Source organism: Meriones unguiculatus, chromosome 15, assembly GCF_030254825.1.
Source record: "Meriones unguiculatus strain TT.TT164.6M chromosome 15, Bangor_MerUng_6.1, whole genome shotgun sequence".
Lineage (NCBI taxonomy): Eukaryota > Metazoa > Chordata > Mammalia > Rodentia > Muridae > Meriones > Meriones unguiculatus.
Genome location: NC_083362.1, coordinates 61226589 through 61240882, shown reverse-complemented (window position 1 = coordinate 61240882; position 14294 = coordinate 61226589). Strand labels below are relative to the sequence as shown.

Below are 14294 nucleotides of genomic sequence, written 5' to 3'. Positions count from 1 at the left end.
TTTGTGCATATCAGATCCCCCTGGAGGTGGTGTTACAGGTAGTTGGGAGCCAACCTACTCAAGTGCTGTGCTGGGAACTGAACTCAGGTCCTCTGCAAGAGTAGTATGCACTCTTAACTGAAGAGCCAGCTCTCTAGCACCCCCCCCCATACAATTTTTTCCAAATATTTTGATGTGTTGTTATTGATATTGACCTGTCAAATCCACAGGCATCCTATATACCCAAATACCTGCTGCATGCACAATTATTGTGTAAATACATACTAGCTATTTTTTAAGATTGGTTTATTTGTTATGTACAAGTGTTCTGCCTGCATGTACACCAGCAGATCAGAAATGGCCACCAGATCTCATCATAGACGGCTGAGAACTGAACTCAGGACCTTTAGGAAGAGCAGCCAGTGCTCTTAACCTCTGAGTCATCTCTCCGGCCCCCTATAAAAGCTATTTTTAAGCTGTGACAGGAGGCTTGGCTTTTCACTTAACAACGAGGATGTGGTTAACCTGGAGACTCAGGATAGGCAAGAGGGACGGACTCAGTGGGTGAAGGCACTTGCAGCCTAGCTGACCTGAGTTTGATCCCTGGGACTCACAGAGATGAAACATAGAGAACTGACTCCTGCAAATTATCCCGTGACAACGTGTGTGCCTTGGCATGTGTGCAACCATATACATAAACACACATGCGCATGTATAACAGAGGTGCACACAGATTCACAGAATAGATAAGTATGTGTAATTTTGAAAAACTTTAAAAATTAGAAGCAGATCAATATAAGGAGAGCACAAATGTCTTTAGTAGTATAGGGAGTGCCAGGGTGTGCGAATATCAGGTAGGGGTTTAAAGATGACTGTGGGTTTTAGAGAGACGGGCCAGTGCCACTGCAGCTGAGTTCAATCCCTGGAACCCACATAATGGTACAAGCAGAGAATGGGTGCCCCCAAATTGTCCTTCTACTCTACACCCTCTCCATGACACATCACACACACACACAATGATAATAAAAGGTGGGCCAACCCAGGTTGAATGAGCTTAGAAAGGGCTTTTACAAATATCTCTGAGCCCTGTGGAGCCCCTCAGCTGGGCACCTGGGCGCTCTTGTAAACACTGGTTAATGAACCCCCCGTATTAGTTCCCTCCCTAATACCCAGCAGGCTTTTCTCTCTGTTCAGCCCCCTCCTGGCCTGACCCACTTACAGCCAGGACTACGTAGCAGTCACCGTCGAAGAAGCTTCCAAAGGTGTTGGAAGGAACAGGCACCATCTGCATAGCCTGAGGAGAGAAAGAGATCATGGTGGACACGGTGACAGACCTGGAGTCCCACCTACCCGGAGGACTGAAGCAACAGGACTGCGTGGGTCCAGCCATTCTAGGCTGTTATGTGCTGTGCCGATCATATGGCTGTACTAGTTGGACATGATGAGGCACCAAGTTTGGGGTCAGTATAGTGGCCTCCCAGGAACAGGACACTATCAGGTGACTGAAGGAATGGAGAAGTCACAGGAGCTGCCAGAGCCACCAGCTGGGAAAGCTGACCAGGGGATGGATGTGTAACAGGATGGGAGTTGGCGGTGCAGGATCCAACAAGGCTTGTAGAGAGATAGAGTACTTACTGGGCGTGGCCCCGGATTCCTCCCATGGCACCACAAAATACGTCAAATCAAAAAGATCAGGGTCCAGTTCATGAAAGGTGGGGAAAAGGGACAGGGGGAGGAGGGGGGAGTAGTGGAAGTCAGAGAAGAAATAGCAGAGAAAGACAGGGCCAGTAGGCATGAGGGAGTAGAGGAAGGCTAAAGGTAGATGAGGATGAAATGTCGAAAAGAGGTCAGGGAGGGAGCAGGGGTGGAGCTGGAGCTGGCTACAGATGGTACCAGCAGTGTGCAGGGCACAACCAGAGGAGCCAGGGCAATGTCAGGCTTCATCCACCCTCCTGAATCCCAGAACCCCCCTCCGGTCGGAACTCACCTCGATCCTCCATATCTGTATCCCTGGAGTGGTGATGTTGAGAGAACTTTTGACCTGGGTAGTCAGTTTGGTCATGGTGGATGAGCCTAGAGGAGAAGGCATGGGAAAGCCATGGCCTTGAGATAGGAGTCTCAGGTGGAGGCCACAGGCTTGAGGCCTAGAGCAGGAAGAGAAGCTGGCTCCCTACTAGGGATCTTGACAACTAGAGTTCAGTTTCCAGTCTTCCCACCAGCTTTGACCCTGATCCTCTCCCATTTGAATGCCTTCATTGGTTCCCTTAGTACCTATTACAATAGCCTGGCACTTAAAAGACCCCTCCCTCCATGTTTTTGAAACAAGGTCTTGCTATGTAGCCCAGGCTATCCTGTGTGCTACCACACTCAGCTTTAATACTCTTCTTTAGCTTCAATTTTCCCCCTCTGTAGGCTTCTTGAGATAAGGCCTCAGATAACCTAGGCTGGCCTTGAACTCATTCTTTTAGGTTGCAGCTATGCACCACTAAGCCTGATCTTATGCAAAGAAAACCAAACCAAACCAAACCAAACCAAACCAAACACAAAAATAGCCAGGGAGATCCTTCGGTTGGTAAAGTGCTTGCCCTATCCTCAGGGTTCATGTTAAAAAGCTTCAAGCACACTTGGGGGAGGCAGAGGCAGGCAGATCTTTGTGAGTTCCAGGACAGTCTGGTCTGCAAAGCAAATCCAGGTCAGCCAAGAATACAGAGAAACCCTGTCTCAAGAAAACAAACAAAAGAGCTTCATGCAGTGGTGTGCGCTTTTTTTTTTGGACAGGGTTTCTCTGTGTAGTCCTGGCTGTCCTGGACTCCCTTTGTAGATCAGGCTGGCCTTGAACTCACAGAGATCTGACTGCCTCCTGAGTGCTGGGATTAGAGGTGTGCATCACCACACTCAGCTGTGGTGTATGCTTGTAATCCCACCATGGAGGAGGAGACCAGCCTACCCCTGTGTCTCCCTGGCTAACCAGCCTAGCTGACTTGGTGGTTTTTAGTGGGTAACCCTGTTTGGGAAAAAAAAGGTGGTGGCAGACAGACACACATTCACACACACACACACACACACACACACACACACTAATATAATATAGTATAATATAATATTAAGATTTTAAAAGATGGATGGTACCTGAGGAATGACACATCAGTTCGTTACACACGTGTGAACACAGGCACACACATGCACACACAAAAAAGGAAAAGGAAAAGAAAGTTGTCTCTTTGAAGTTCATAGGCGCTCCGTTCACAGTAGTATCAAAAGTGAAATCATAGCCTGGTCTACATCTCAGGACAGCCAAGACTACACCAAGAGACACCATCTCAAAAAAAAAAAAAAAAAGTGTGGGGTTTGAGGGGGGGCAGGGAGTTGGGGCCACAAATTTCCATCAGGAAATGAAACAGAGAGCCAGAAGATGGAGTATAGAAATGGCACATGCCCCAACACAAACTGTGCTAAGAGAAAGGAGCCAGTCATAAAAGAATGCATATTAAAACATCCCATTTACATGGACTATTCAGACAGGCAAATCTGTGGGGTCAGAGGCTGTGGGTATTAGGTCTGGTGAGGGGGAGCAGGGCACTAGTGAGCACAGAGTGGCCCACTGGGATGACAAGAAAGTGCTGGAACTGGAGAGCAGAGGGAGCTGCAGAGAGCCCTGTGAATGGGTTAAATACCACAGGATCACCTGGACAAAACGGGGGCGGGGGCTGTAGCTCTGTAGCAGAGGGCCTGTTTAACGTTCATGAGACTTGGAGTCCCACCCCCAGCTCCTAAATAAATAATAAATAGGACAGAATGGGTGTGGCGATGAACACCTGTCAATCCAGCACGGGGTGGGGGGGATGGGAGAAAGGGCTGAAACAGAGATAGGAAAATGTAGTGTCAAAACGGCCTGGGCTATACCATAGATGGATAGACAGACAGACATACAATCCACCTTTCGAGCACTTTACCATAGGAATACACCAGCCCCACCAACATCCTTCAATCGCTTGTGATGGTTGCCCAGAGCTCAGAGCTCCACCCCCAGACTGGTTGGGGTTAAAGGTATGCACCCCCATGCTCAGGTGTCCCCCACAAGGGCAGGGACCTTTTTTTTTTTTTTTTGCTTGCTCAGTACTAAATCCCCTGCATTAAATTGGGTGTGGTGCCAAACGCCTGTAATCCTAGCGCTCAGGTGGAGGCAGCAGGATCAGGAGTTAAAGGTCACCCTTGGCTACGTTGCTTGAAGCTTGGGCTACATAAGGTGCTGTCTAACAATTGGGTGTCAGTAAAACGGCTCAGTGGGAAAAGACACTTGCCACCAGCCTGGTAACTTGAGTTCAAGCCCCAGAACCCACAGGGCGGAAAGAGAGGAGCAACACCCAAAACTTGTTCTTTGGCTGCCACAGGTGCGTGCTGTGGTAGCACGTGCCCACATACGTATGCAGTCAATCAAGCTAATTTCCAAAAAGTGACTAATTAAATCTCCAGCATTTCGTACAATACCAGCTCTCGGTTGGGTGAATGAATGAGCGAAGGAAAGCAGGGAGGGAGAGAGTAAGGAGAAAGGGAAGGTTTTGGGTGGAGAGATGACAGGCAGAGAAAACATGCCACCTTTGCCAACCACCCTCCGTCCGCTGGGCCGGCAGAGGCCTCCTCTTTCCAAGCTTGCCCTGGCTTTGCCTCTTTCTGTTTGGACCTGTAGCTGCGTTTGTCCCAGCTGCTGATCCGAGTCGCCTGGGAGCTTTTTAAAAATACTGCTGCTCCCAAGCTCGGAGCCTGCATCCCTAGGGGTTCTGACTTAATTAGACCAGAATGGGCCTTAGGGCTTGGATACTGTATTTCCACCAGAGATGAGGCCCCAGTCCTTTGAAATCCAGGAATCCTGGTGTGAGCGACAGTGAGGATCACTTGCGTTTGGTTATTCTCAACCCTCCCCACCAGGATAGAAGCCACCCATTCTCCACGTGCCTGACCCAAGCGGAGTAAGGGTCGGTCAAGCTCTGTGACTGCTCCTTGGCCTAGTGACTAAGACGTGCAAGGTGGAGTGTCCCGCACTGACAGCCCCATCTCTCCAGCTAATCTCTCCTTGCACGCACTTTGACTTTGAGTCACGTCTTGGACAATAAATGCCGTGGCCTTTACTTCTTGTAAACTCCCTCTTCTGAGCCCTGCCAGGTGGCTTATCTTAAGGTGTTCTGCCCACTCTGATCAGCCCACCCCTTGGTGATCCAGGCCACCAGTTCATCTTGGGTAGCTTGCTGTGGTTGCAGAAGCCCCATGGGCCTAACTCCCCTGTTGATGGTCTCTTAATATCAGATATTCCTTAGCTTGAAGGGTTTTACACACACACACACACACACACAAATACATACACATACCACACACACCTCTTGATTCAGCAAGAACGATTTGGGTACAAAGGACAATATTCTGTCTTAATCTAGGCATCTTTGTTCCTGTAACCCTTTCTCTAGGACTCTCTTCCGTACCCTGTAGGTGACGAATATGGGCTATAGCTTGGTGAGCTAGGAGCAGAGGTCTACCAGATGGACTGTCCTGGAGCAAATTGGCAGCAAAATGAACTACTGTTAGACACAGGGGTATTTACTGCCCATCAGGGAGGGGATAAAGGCTTGCTGCCTCTCTCTGAAGAAAAGTGAGATTGGAGGCCCCCTACCTTCTGCCTCAACAGCCTAAACAGAGAAGGGGACAGACTTCTTAGGGACAAGTGAGGGTAGCTGGTTCTGAGAGGTAGCCGGGTCCAACTCATGGGCACCTCCAGCCGCTTTTGCTCCTGCCCACGTTGGTCAGAGCAGACAGCTCTCCCTGAATCCAGAAGGACCCCCTCAGCTCTCCTGTCTCCCCTAAACTTCAGGGAGGGCTGGAGAGCCCTCATCTCTCAACCTGCCAGCAAGGACCCTGGGGAGGAGGATATGTTCCTCGATTGAACTCACTGGCTCACCCCTGATCCCCACCCTTCTACAGCCCTAGCTCTGGGAGGACACTCTTCACCCAGAGAACAAGAGTCAGCTATGTCTGTAGAATCTTGGATGCCTCCCCTCCTGCCCTTCTGTCCCAACAGTCTGTCCACCTACATTCTTCTCACCCTCTCTCCAGCACTCTGCCTTTTAGTATAGCAGCCTGACTGTTGCCCTGATCCCTAAGACTGCACCTATCTCTGCTCTCCCACTTCTTTCACGCTCTTCCAGACTCAATCAGGATACGCTTCCTCCAGGAAGCCTTCCCAGAATTCTTAGGCTGGCAAGGAGTCCTTTCTCAGGGCCCCACTATGTCTCACACTGAAACCTTTCTCATCCCTGACCACACAGTGATGAAAAGGCCTATTTATAAGTCTAAAGTCCCCCAAGCTCCACCATTTAGACAGGAGGGTTTTTTCGTTTTGTTTTTCGAGACAGGGTTTCTCTGTGTAGCCTTGACTGTCCTAGACGTGCTTTGTAGATCAGGCTGGCCTCGAACTCACAGAGATCCGCCTGCTTCTGCCTCACGGAGTGTTGGGATTAAAGGTATGCACAACCATGCCCGGCTCAGGAGAAATTTTTTTTGATGGTAGTAGTTCGGTTCCTTCTTTCTTTCTTTCTTTTCTTTCTTCCTTCCTTCCTTCCTTCCTTCCTTCCTTCCTTCCTTCCTTCCTTTCCACTCTATAGCCCAGCCTGGCCTCAAATAGCAATCCTCCTGCTGCAGGCTCCGAAGTTGTCGAAAGTACACACATGCATCATATATGCTTGTAGCCGCCAGCTCATAGCCCATAGTAGGTGCACAATGAGCACACAAATGCTGAACTAGAAAAGGGAAGGAGGACCTGATTGGGCCTTAGGGAGATTTAGGGTCTTGTTATCTCCAGCTGCCCATCCTTTCCTGTCTATATCCTGTTGTTCCTGGGGTACAACTTTAGGGACCACTGGGGTGGTGCCATGGGTCTTAGTTCCCAATGTGCAGCTCTTAACTGGACAGGAATGTGGTAACACCATGGCTTAGGTCAGTCTCCTCCTGTTACCCAGGGCCCAGGAGCGCATCAGAAGCAGATATTCCCAACTTCCAAGTGACAGGAAGATCCCTGAGCAGACGACCTTGGACAGAGTAAGTCCCAAAATTCTGGGCAGGCTTGGCTTTCATTCCCAGCTCTGATAAAATAGACTACGGTGACTGGGGAAACAGAGGGGTAACTTCTAGACCAGGGGTGATGTCCAGGCCTGACAGCTCTGAACATCTCCAGGGCTCTGAAGCCACCAGCTCCTGCCTCTCCTCTCCCTGTGGTTTCAAACACTGGATTGCTGGTGGCTGCAGCTTACATCCCAGAATGCATGAGCTGAGGACCTGAGGTCCCAAGAGTATCGGGGGAATAGTGACACGAAGAAAGAAACCACTTCAGACAAGGAAGAAATGGACAAAGAAATGAGAAGAGCAGAGAGAGAATGAACGAATATAGTCAAAGAAATCAGCTGATCCCAGCATTTCTCAGGACTGCCCTGATTTTTATTCTAGAAATCTGAGCCCCCCGGATCCACCTAAGTCCCAGGCAGTCTACACGGATGACACCCACCTTGAAGTGAGGGTGAGTTACAGGAAAGGAGCCTGTGAACTTCCTTCACTGAAGGCCCAAGACAGCCGGCTGGCTTCTTGCTCCTTCCAGAACCTCAGAATGCCTTACCTCATCCCCAAACCTGCATCAACGTGCAACAGACAGCCCGAGCTGCCAGGGAGAAGGAAGGACCCTATCCCTTCCAACCACCTGTGCTCACCATGTATTCCCACACAACTGCCTTACCTGTCTGGAGGAGGCAGCCACCACCTGGGAGATCTTAGGAAGTTGTGGCAAGCTGGCTGCAGAAGAGCGACCTTTGTCCTCACCCCCCCCTCCTAGGAACTTCCTTCACCATATAAGGGAAGATAGGGCCCCAGAGAGAGAGAGAGAGAGAGAGAATGGATGAGGGGGTGGGGAGGTTGGTGCCCAGGTCCCTGGGAACCTAGAGCCCAGCAACGCCTGACAGCCAGAGCTGGTGTGTGCCCCGCCCTTGGCTCCAGAGCTCTAGGGATGGGATGCACTTCCGCCTAGGACCTGGGCTCTCCCTGCAGGTGGACAACCCCTACCAGGGACAGGCCACAGTTGCCTGGACCAAGAAGGGAACCCAGCTGTTCACTTCCTGCCCTAGAGAGATGGCATGGGTGGTGGTGGGGGCGGGCCAGGACTGCTGGGGTCTTGCAGCTGGGACTCAGGCACACAAAGCCAGGGTTTACAGTTGAGGTTCCCCTGGGACAGGTAGAACCCCTGGCACCTATAGCTTCTACTCAGCATGACCCTCGCTCAGTGGGCACAAATACTTGTCCTCCCCCTTTCTGAGCCACAACTTCCACTTTTATGAGTTGTCATAAACCAGAGCCTTTGAACTCTGCTCTGCTGCCCTCTCCCAGGAGCGAAGGGCCTCCACCTCCCTGCCCTGGACCTGGGGATCTGCCTCTCTGCCCTCTGCTGCAGGTCTCACTTGAACATAAACTAGAAACAATGGCTTGCTTCCCTCTCCCTGCCTCTGCTGCCTGGACGACTTCTTGGAATCTTGGTCTTTTAGGAGGTTGAGATGAAGAGGGTAGGATGAGGGCAGCCCTCCCTTGATCTTTCCAAAAGCTCTGGAAACTGAAAGTGTGTGTGTGTGTGTGTGTGTGTGTGTGTGTGTGTGTGTGTGTATGCGTGCTCCTCCGAACTCCACACCCTCTCCACGGCACACACATACACACACACACACACACACACACACACATACACACAGCACACAGGCGCGCATGTGTGGCTCATAAGGGCCATAGCCAGTAAGGAAAGTAAACATACTGCAGGTGCTGTTTTGTTTTGAAATAATGTAGCGCCCTTTCTTGTGAATGAAAAGGAGTGTATGTCCACTCAGTCGAAAGTAAAATGGAAAGAAAAAACTCCGGGATGGATAATCACCCATGACTCAGTGCTCATAACCTATTTGGAAGCATCTCCAGTGTGTGTGTTGCACATATCTACTGTAAGCATACATCATTTTCTATCAACACGTGTATGGATGCTTTTTATCAACACACTCATTTCCCAGGCAAAACACTTCTACCTCAGACACACAAAATACATACTATAAGACAAATCGATTTCAAAGCATTAGAGATGCAGCTCACTAGTAAGCTATTTGCTCGAAATGTGAAAAGCCCCGGATTCAACAGCCAATACCCAAACACATAAGTCTCTAATTTCCTTGTTTATGATAAATGTCAACCAGACTGAAAAGCAGGAACAAGTGTGACATCCAGCTGGGGACTGAGGAGTCAGCATAATGTCCATGTGTATTTGGATTTGAAAATAGGTTTCATTAAATATCGTTATTCTGCAGCCAGAGTTCACCACAGACGAGGGAAGCTTTCTGCTCTGTGGTTCGAACGTCACGTTCATACCTGGGCGCCTACACTGGTCGGTATTTACTCTACATCTCTTCAGTCCACAGTCCAGTTCCGTGATTAGCTGCACAAGGGCCTTATCAGCCTTTTTCAATGGAGTCAAATCTAGAACAAGCAAACTGTCTTGTCTCTTCAGCATTTATTAATCTAGAGAAGTCCCTTCCATCGCCCAAGGACATTAGCTTACCTGGATCAAGAGAATCATCTTATAGGACGGGCCCCAATTTTCCTTGTGGTATTATTATTATTAATTTATTTATTTCCTTTTTATGAGACAGAGTCCTGGCTGTCCTGGAACTCTCTCTGTAGACCAGGCTGGCTTCGAACTCACAGAGATCCACCTGCCTCTGCTTACTGAATGCTGGGATTAAAGCCGTGTGTCACCATTTCCCTGCCGAAATTTGGGCCCTGCCAAATAGAGAACATATGCCAGTTTGCTTAAAAAACAAAACAAAACAAAAAACCAAAAAGTTCTGCCCTTATATTGGGTGTGGTGATACTTGCTTATTATCTTAGTACTTGGGAAGTGAAAGCAAAAAAAAATTAGAGATTCAAGGCCATTCTCAGTGGCACAGTGAGTTCAAGGCCAGCTTGGGCTGTATGAGATCCTGTCACCACAACAATATCAACAAAACAACATTGAATTTTAGGCATTAGGTTATTTTGTTTCTTCTCCTACCATTTCTTAATGCCTGAAGCAGATTCCACTTTCTTCAGAAATATTTCAGAGGCCTGCCTTCCCTGAAGGAAACCATTATTAAGGATCACAGGGGAATCTTCAAAAGGTGAGATACCAATCCAGTAGGTCTGGGGTGGGGCCAGAGGTTCTTCGTTGCCAGCAAGTTTCCTGGGGATACTGATACCGATCAAAAGTTCAAAGTTGGGTTGTAAGCCAGACATGGCGGTACCTGCCTGTAGTCCCAGCACTCAGGGAGGCAGAGGCAGGTGGATCTACCTCCTTGTATGAGTCATTCATTCTTTCAGCACATGGTCAAAGGTGACAGCACTGAATTGCATCAGAGGACACTCAGTGTCAAGTTATTCCAGCTTAAGCCACAAGAAGTTTTTCTGTTTTCTTTTGTTGGTTTTTCGAGACAGGGTTTCTCTGTGTAGCCCTGGCTGTCCTGGACTCATGCTGGCCTTGAACTCACAGAGTTCTGCCTCTACCTCCCAAGTGCTGGGATTAAAGGCGTGTATCATCAGGCCAGGTGAAGTTTGAATCCTACCCTAAGGCATCTGGTTTCCCATTCTCAGCTAGGAATCACCCTAGGATCCATAGTGCACTCCGGTACTCCCAGCTGCTCAGCCAGCTGAGACAGGGGGATTGGTGGAGCGCAAGGCCAGCCTGGGTAACATGGGAGGCCTCCTCTCAAAAAACAAAGAATCAATAGGCCCACCACAACAACTAGAAGTAGCTAGTTACCATGGTTTGATACTAACACACAAAACCTCTGATTTCTCACTCACTACTTCTTTAGCAATTGTCATTTTGTAATTAATGTTTTTTAAAAAAGTTGCAGGACTGATGATTAAACACAGAGCTTGGTGAACCAACCCCTCTCTCAGAGCTGTTCTTTTTGCTAAATGTAAAGAACAAAAGAGTATTTACTGGGGAAGGGAGGTTAGCAGGGCGTCATGATTCAGCTTGTTCTTCAGGACGGAATGGAATTCTCTGGTGTAGCTACACCAAGGTCTACTTAACCAATTTTCTATTGGTCAGCACAGGTTGTTTCAAGTGTTTGTTGTTTTTAGTTCTTTGGTTGTTTTTTTTGGGGGGGAGGGGGGCGGGACAGGGTTGAGACAGGGTTTCTCTGTGTAACAGCCTTGGCCGTCTTGGAACTCTCTGTGTGGACCAGGCTGGCTTCGACCTCATAGAGACCTGCCTGCCGGATAATATACTATAATCCAAGCGCTGGGGCCATAGGCGTGCGCCACCACACCCGGCTTGCTTCAAGTGCTTAGAATAAATGCCTGAACTATTTTAAACACTTGAGCTATTGTAAACAATGATGTAATCAGTAGTACAAATATTATACATTTCACCCACAGGAAAAACACGAAAAAAGTGATCTATACTGTAAAACAACAAAACAAAACAAAATTTCAGTCTGTTGTGGTGGAGCACACCCGTAATACGTGTGTGGGTGATGGAGGCTAGAAAATCAAAAGTTCAAAGTTGGGTTGTAAGCCAGACATGGCGGTACCTGCCTGTAGTCCCAGCACTCAGGGAGGCAGAGGCAGGTGGAGCTACAAAGTCAGTCCAGGACAGCCAAGGCTACACAGAGAAACCCTGTCTCAAAAACAAACAAAAAACCCAGACCATGACTGGTGAGATGACTCCGTGGATAAAGGCTTTGTCGCCAAACCCAAGGACCTGAGTTCAAACCCTAAAACTTACCTGGTGGGAGAGGACTCTCGGGAGGTGTCCTCCGAACTACACGTGCGCACGTGAGCGCACACGCTTAATTAATTAATTAATTTAGAAACATGTCTTCTCTGATGTTGTTAGCTCGTGCTCCAAGGCTTTGCCATTTTATACTACTGCCGGCCACGCTGTATTGAGTGTCTCTTTCCTGCAGAGAGAGAAATAAGAGTATCAGGCAAATAAGAGTATCTGCTCTGAACCAGGCACAGGTAGAGGTATCTTCGCTGGTTGTGTCTCTAAAGTTGCAGAGTCACTTCCCGAGCAGAGGCACATCAGCCACACTTCCTGCCCCGTTCGTTCATCTTATCTCTTCCCTCATCCATCCTGCCTCCCTCCCTGCCTCTTCCGTCTGCCATCGCCCCAGTCCAGGCTGTGGCTCTGTTCTCCCAGCAGGACCTTCTGTCTTCCTACCCCTGATTTAGGCTCCGACGTGCCGTTGACAGGTGTGTCTACACCCGTCTGTCTCAGTTTCCAAAGTACAGTCGACAGGTGTCTTCACACCCCTCTCACACTTATGGGATCTTCGTGGTCCCTCAGTTGTCCTGTATACCTATTAAAGTGTGTGTGTTGGGGGGGAGGCTTTCACTGGACATGATGGTCCATGCTTGTAATTCCAGGGCCTTGGAAGGCTGGGGTATAGTGCCGTGAATTCAAGGTTGGCCTGAGTTACGTATTAAGTGTCAGATCAGCCAGGGATACATACCAAGCCCCCCCCCCGAAAAAAAAAAAAGAATAAATGAATTTTTTAAAAAAGGAGTTGGCAGTGTGGTGCCGTTGATAAAGTGCTTGCCTAAAATACGTGAAGGTCCTGTTGGTGCCCTAGCACCCCATAAACCCAGCTTAGTGGCATTGGCTTGTGATCCCATTACTGAAGACAGGGAGACAGGAGGATCGGGAGTTCAAGATCATCCTTAGTTACACAGTGAGTGTGAGACTAGCCTGGGCTACATGAGACCTGTCTACTAAGTAAATGAGTGAAAACAAACTGGAAATACAAAAATAAGCCAGATGTGGTGACGCATGCTTTTTAATCCTAGCACTTGGGGGCAGACGAAGGTGGATCTCTGAGTCTGAGGCCAACTTGGTCTACAGAGTGGATTCTAGGACAGCTTCGGTGAGCAGCTGTTGACAGGGCTTGTGCTTGATGGCACTAACTACATTTTGAGCTTTCTCTAGGAAGGTGGAACCGAGACACATGCCTATGCTGGATGATAACTACCCGGATGAAGGTATCCCGATACGCAAAGGTGATGGTTTGCAACCAGAACTCTTTCCTGTGTGGAATACACCTGGGATCCCAGCACGTGGGAGGTGGAAGCCGGAGGCTCAGACGGCCAGGGTTATCCTCACCCCATACATCAAGTCTGAGGCCAGCCTGGGTGGCATGGGACCCTGCCTCGAACAAATAAACAAACAAAAATTCGTATCTGGAAGCCTTGACGATGTTCAGGGATCACACTTCCAAGTCCCAGTGTCTTCAGACTGTCCTTGGGAACATCTCGATGGTCTCTAGCCTGCAGCTGGCACTGCCCAGCAAGAAGTCTCTGCCTCGTTATTGCTGATTTGATGAAAGCTCCAGAGCCCCCTTAGTATCATTTTGGCTGCCGTGGTCTCCCTGCCCATTTGGACAATTTTTTCTCCAGAAATGCCCTGTTTTATTCGTGGAGAGACCTCAAAATGACACTGTAAACTTTTTGTTCGTTCTGCCTTGCGTGTGTTGCAGCAAGTGCTTGGCTCCGAAGTCATCCTCATTTCACCCGGCATGTCATTTGACTAGGCAAGTTTATCCTCTCCTTAGTGGAATCATGACCCTATAGGTTAAATTGGCACCAGGTATTGGGAAACTATACGACCTTGTTGGCAAGACAAACAGGCAAAGCAAGCCCGCCCGGTGCCTCTTGCTTAAATCTTTTTGCTTTTTATTATGCTGAGGCTGGGCTTTTCTATACAGCCCAGCCCGGCCTCCAACTAGCTATCCTCCTGTGAGGGGTTATAGAGGTGTGCATCTCCACCGCCAACCTTGCTTAAATCGTTATTGTTGGAAGGATTTATTATCGTTATTATTGTGTTTATTCATGAGGGGCATGTTTGCTTTCCTGGAGCTGGAGTTAGAGGTGGTTGTGAACTGCTAATGTGGGAACTGAACTCGGGTCCCTAGCAGAGCAGGAAGCAGTGTTAAACACCGGAGCCATCTCTCTAGGCTCCTTTGTGTATCTTGCTTATAGTGACAGTCTTGATTGAACTAAACAGCGTTTTGTACTCTGTGGTGAGAAAGCCTCTAAATTTCTGACTTTGGTGATATAAGCTTGTTCTCTTAGGAGTTGGAAGGCAAGGCAGCAGGACCTCTTGGACTTCACAAGATCCTCTCTCAAAACAACAACAATAAATTCTCTCTCTCTCTCTCTCTCCCTCATTTATTCACTTACCCATGACACAGTCAGCTAAGGAGCTTTTTCCAAGT

The 14294-nt window shown here is 48.8% G+C and overlaps 1 protein-coding gene across 1 annotated transcript in view; it reads right to left on the bottom strand.

The window, feature by feature from the left end:
* Positions 1-7821, bottom strand: part of Vil1 (villin 1) — a 28173-nt gene extending 20352 nt beyond the window's left edge. Inside the window, exons 1-3 of the mRNA XM_021626399.2 lie at positions 7751-7821; positions 1967-2052; positions 1199-1273 (exon numbers count right to left, since the gene is read on the bottom strand). Of these exons, the coding sequence (XP_021482074.1) occupies positions 1199-1273; positions 1967-2041 (150 nt within the window). The 5' untranslated portion in view covers positions 2042-2052; positions 7751-7821. The remainder of the gene's footprint in view (positions 1-1198; positions 1274-1966; positions 2053-7750) is intronic.
* Between the last annotated feature and the right edge of the window lie 6473 nt (positions 7822-14294).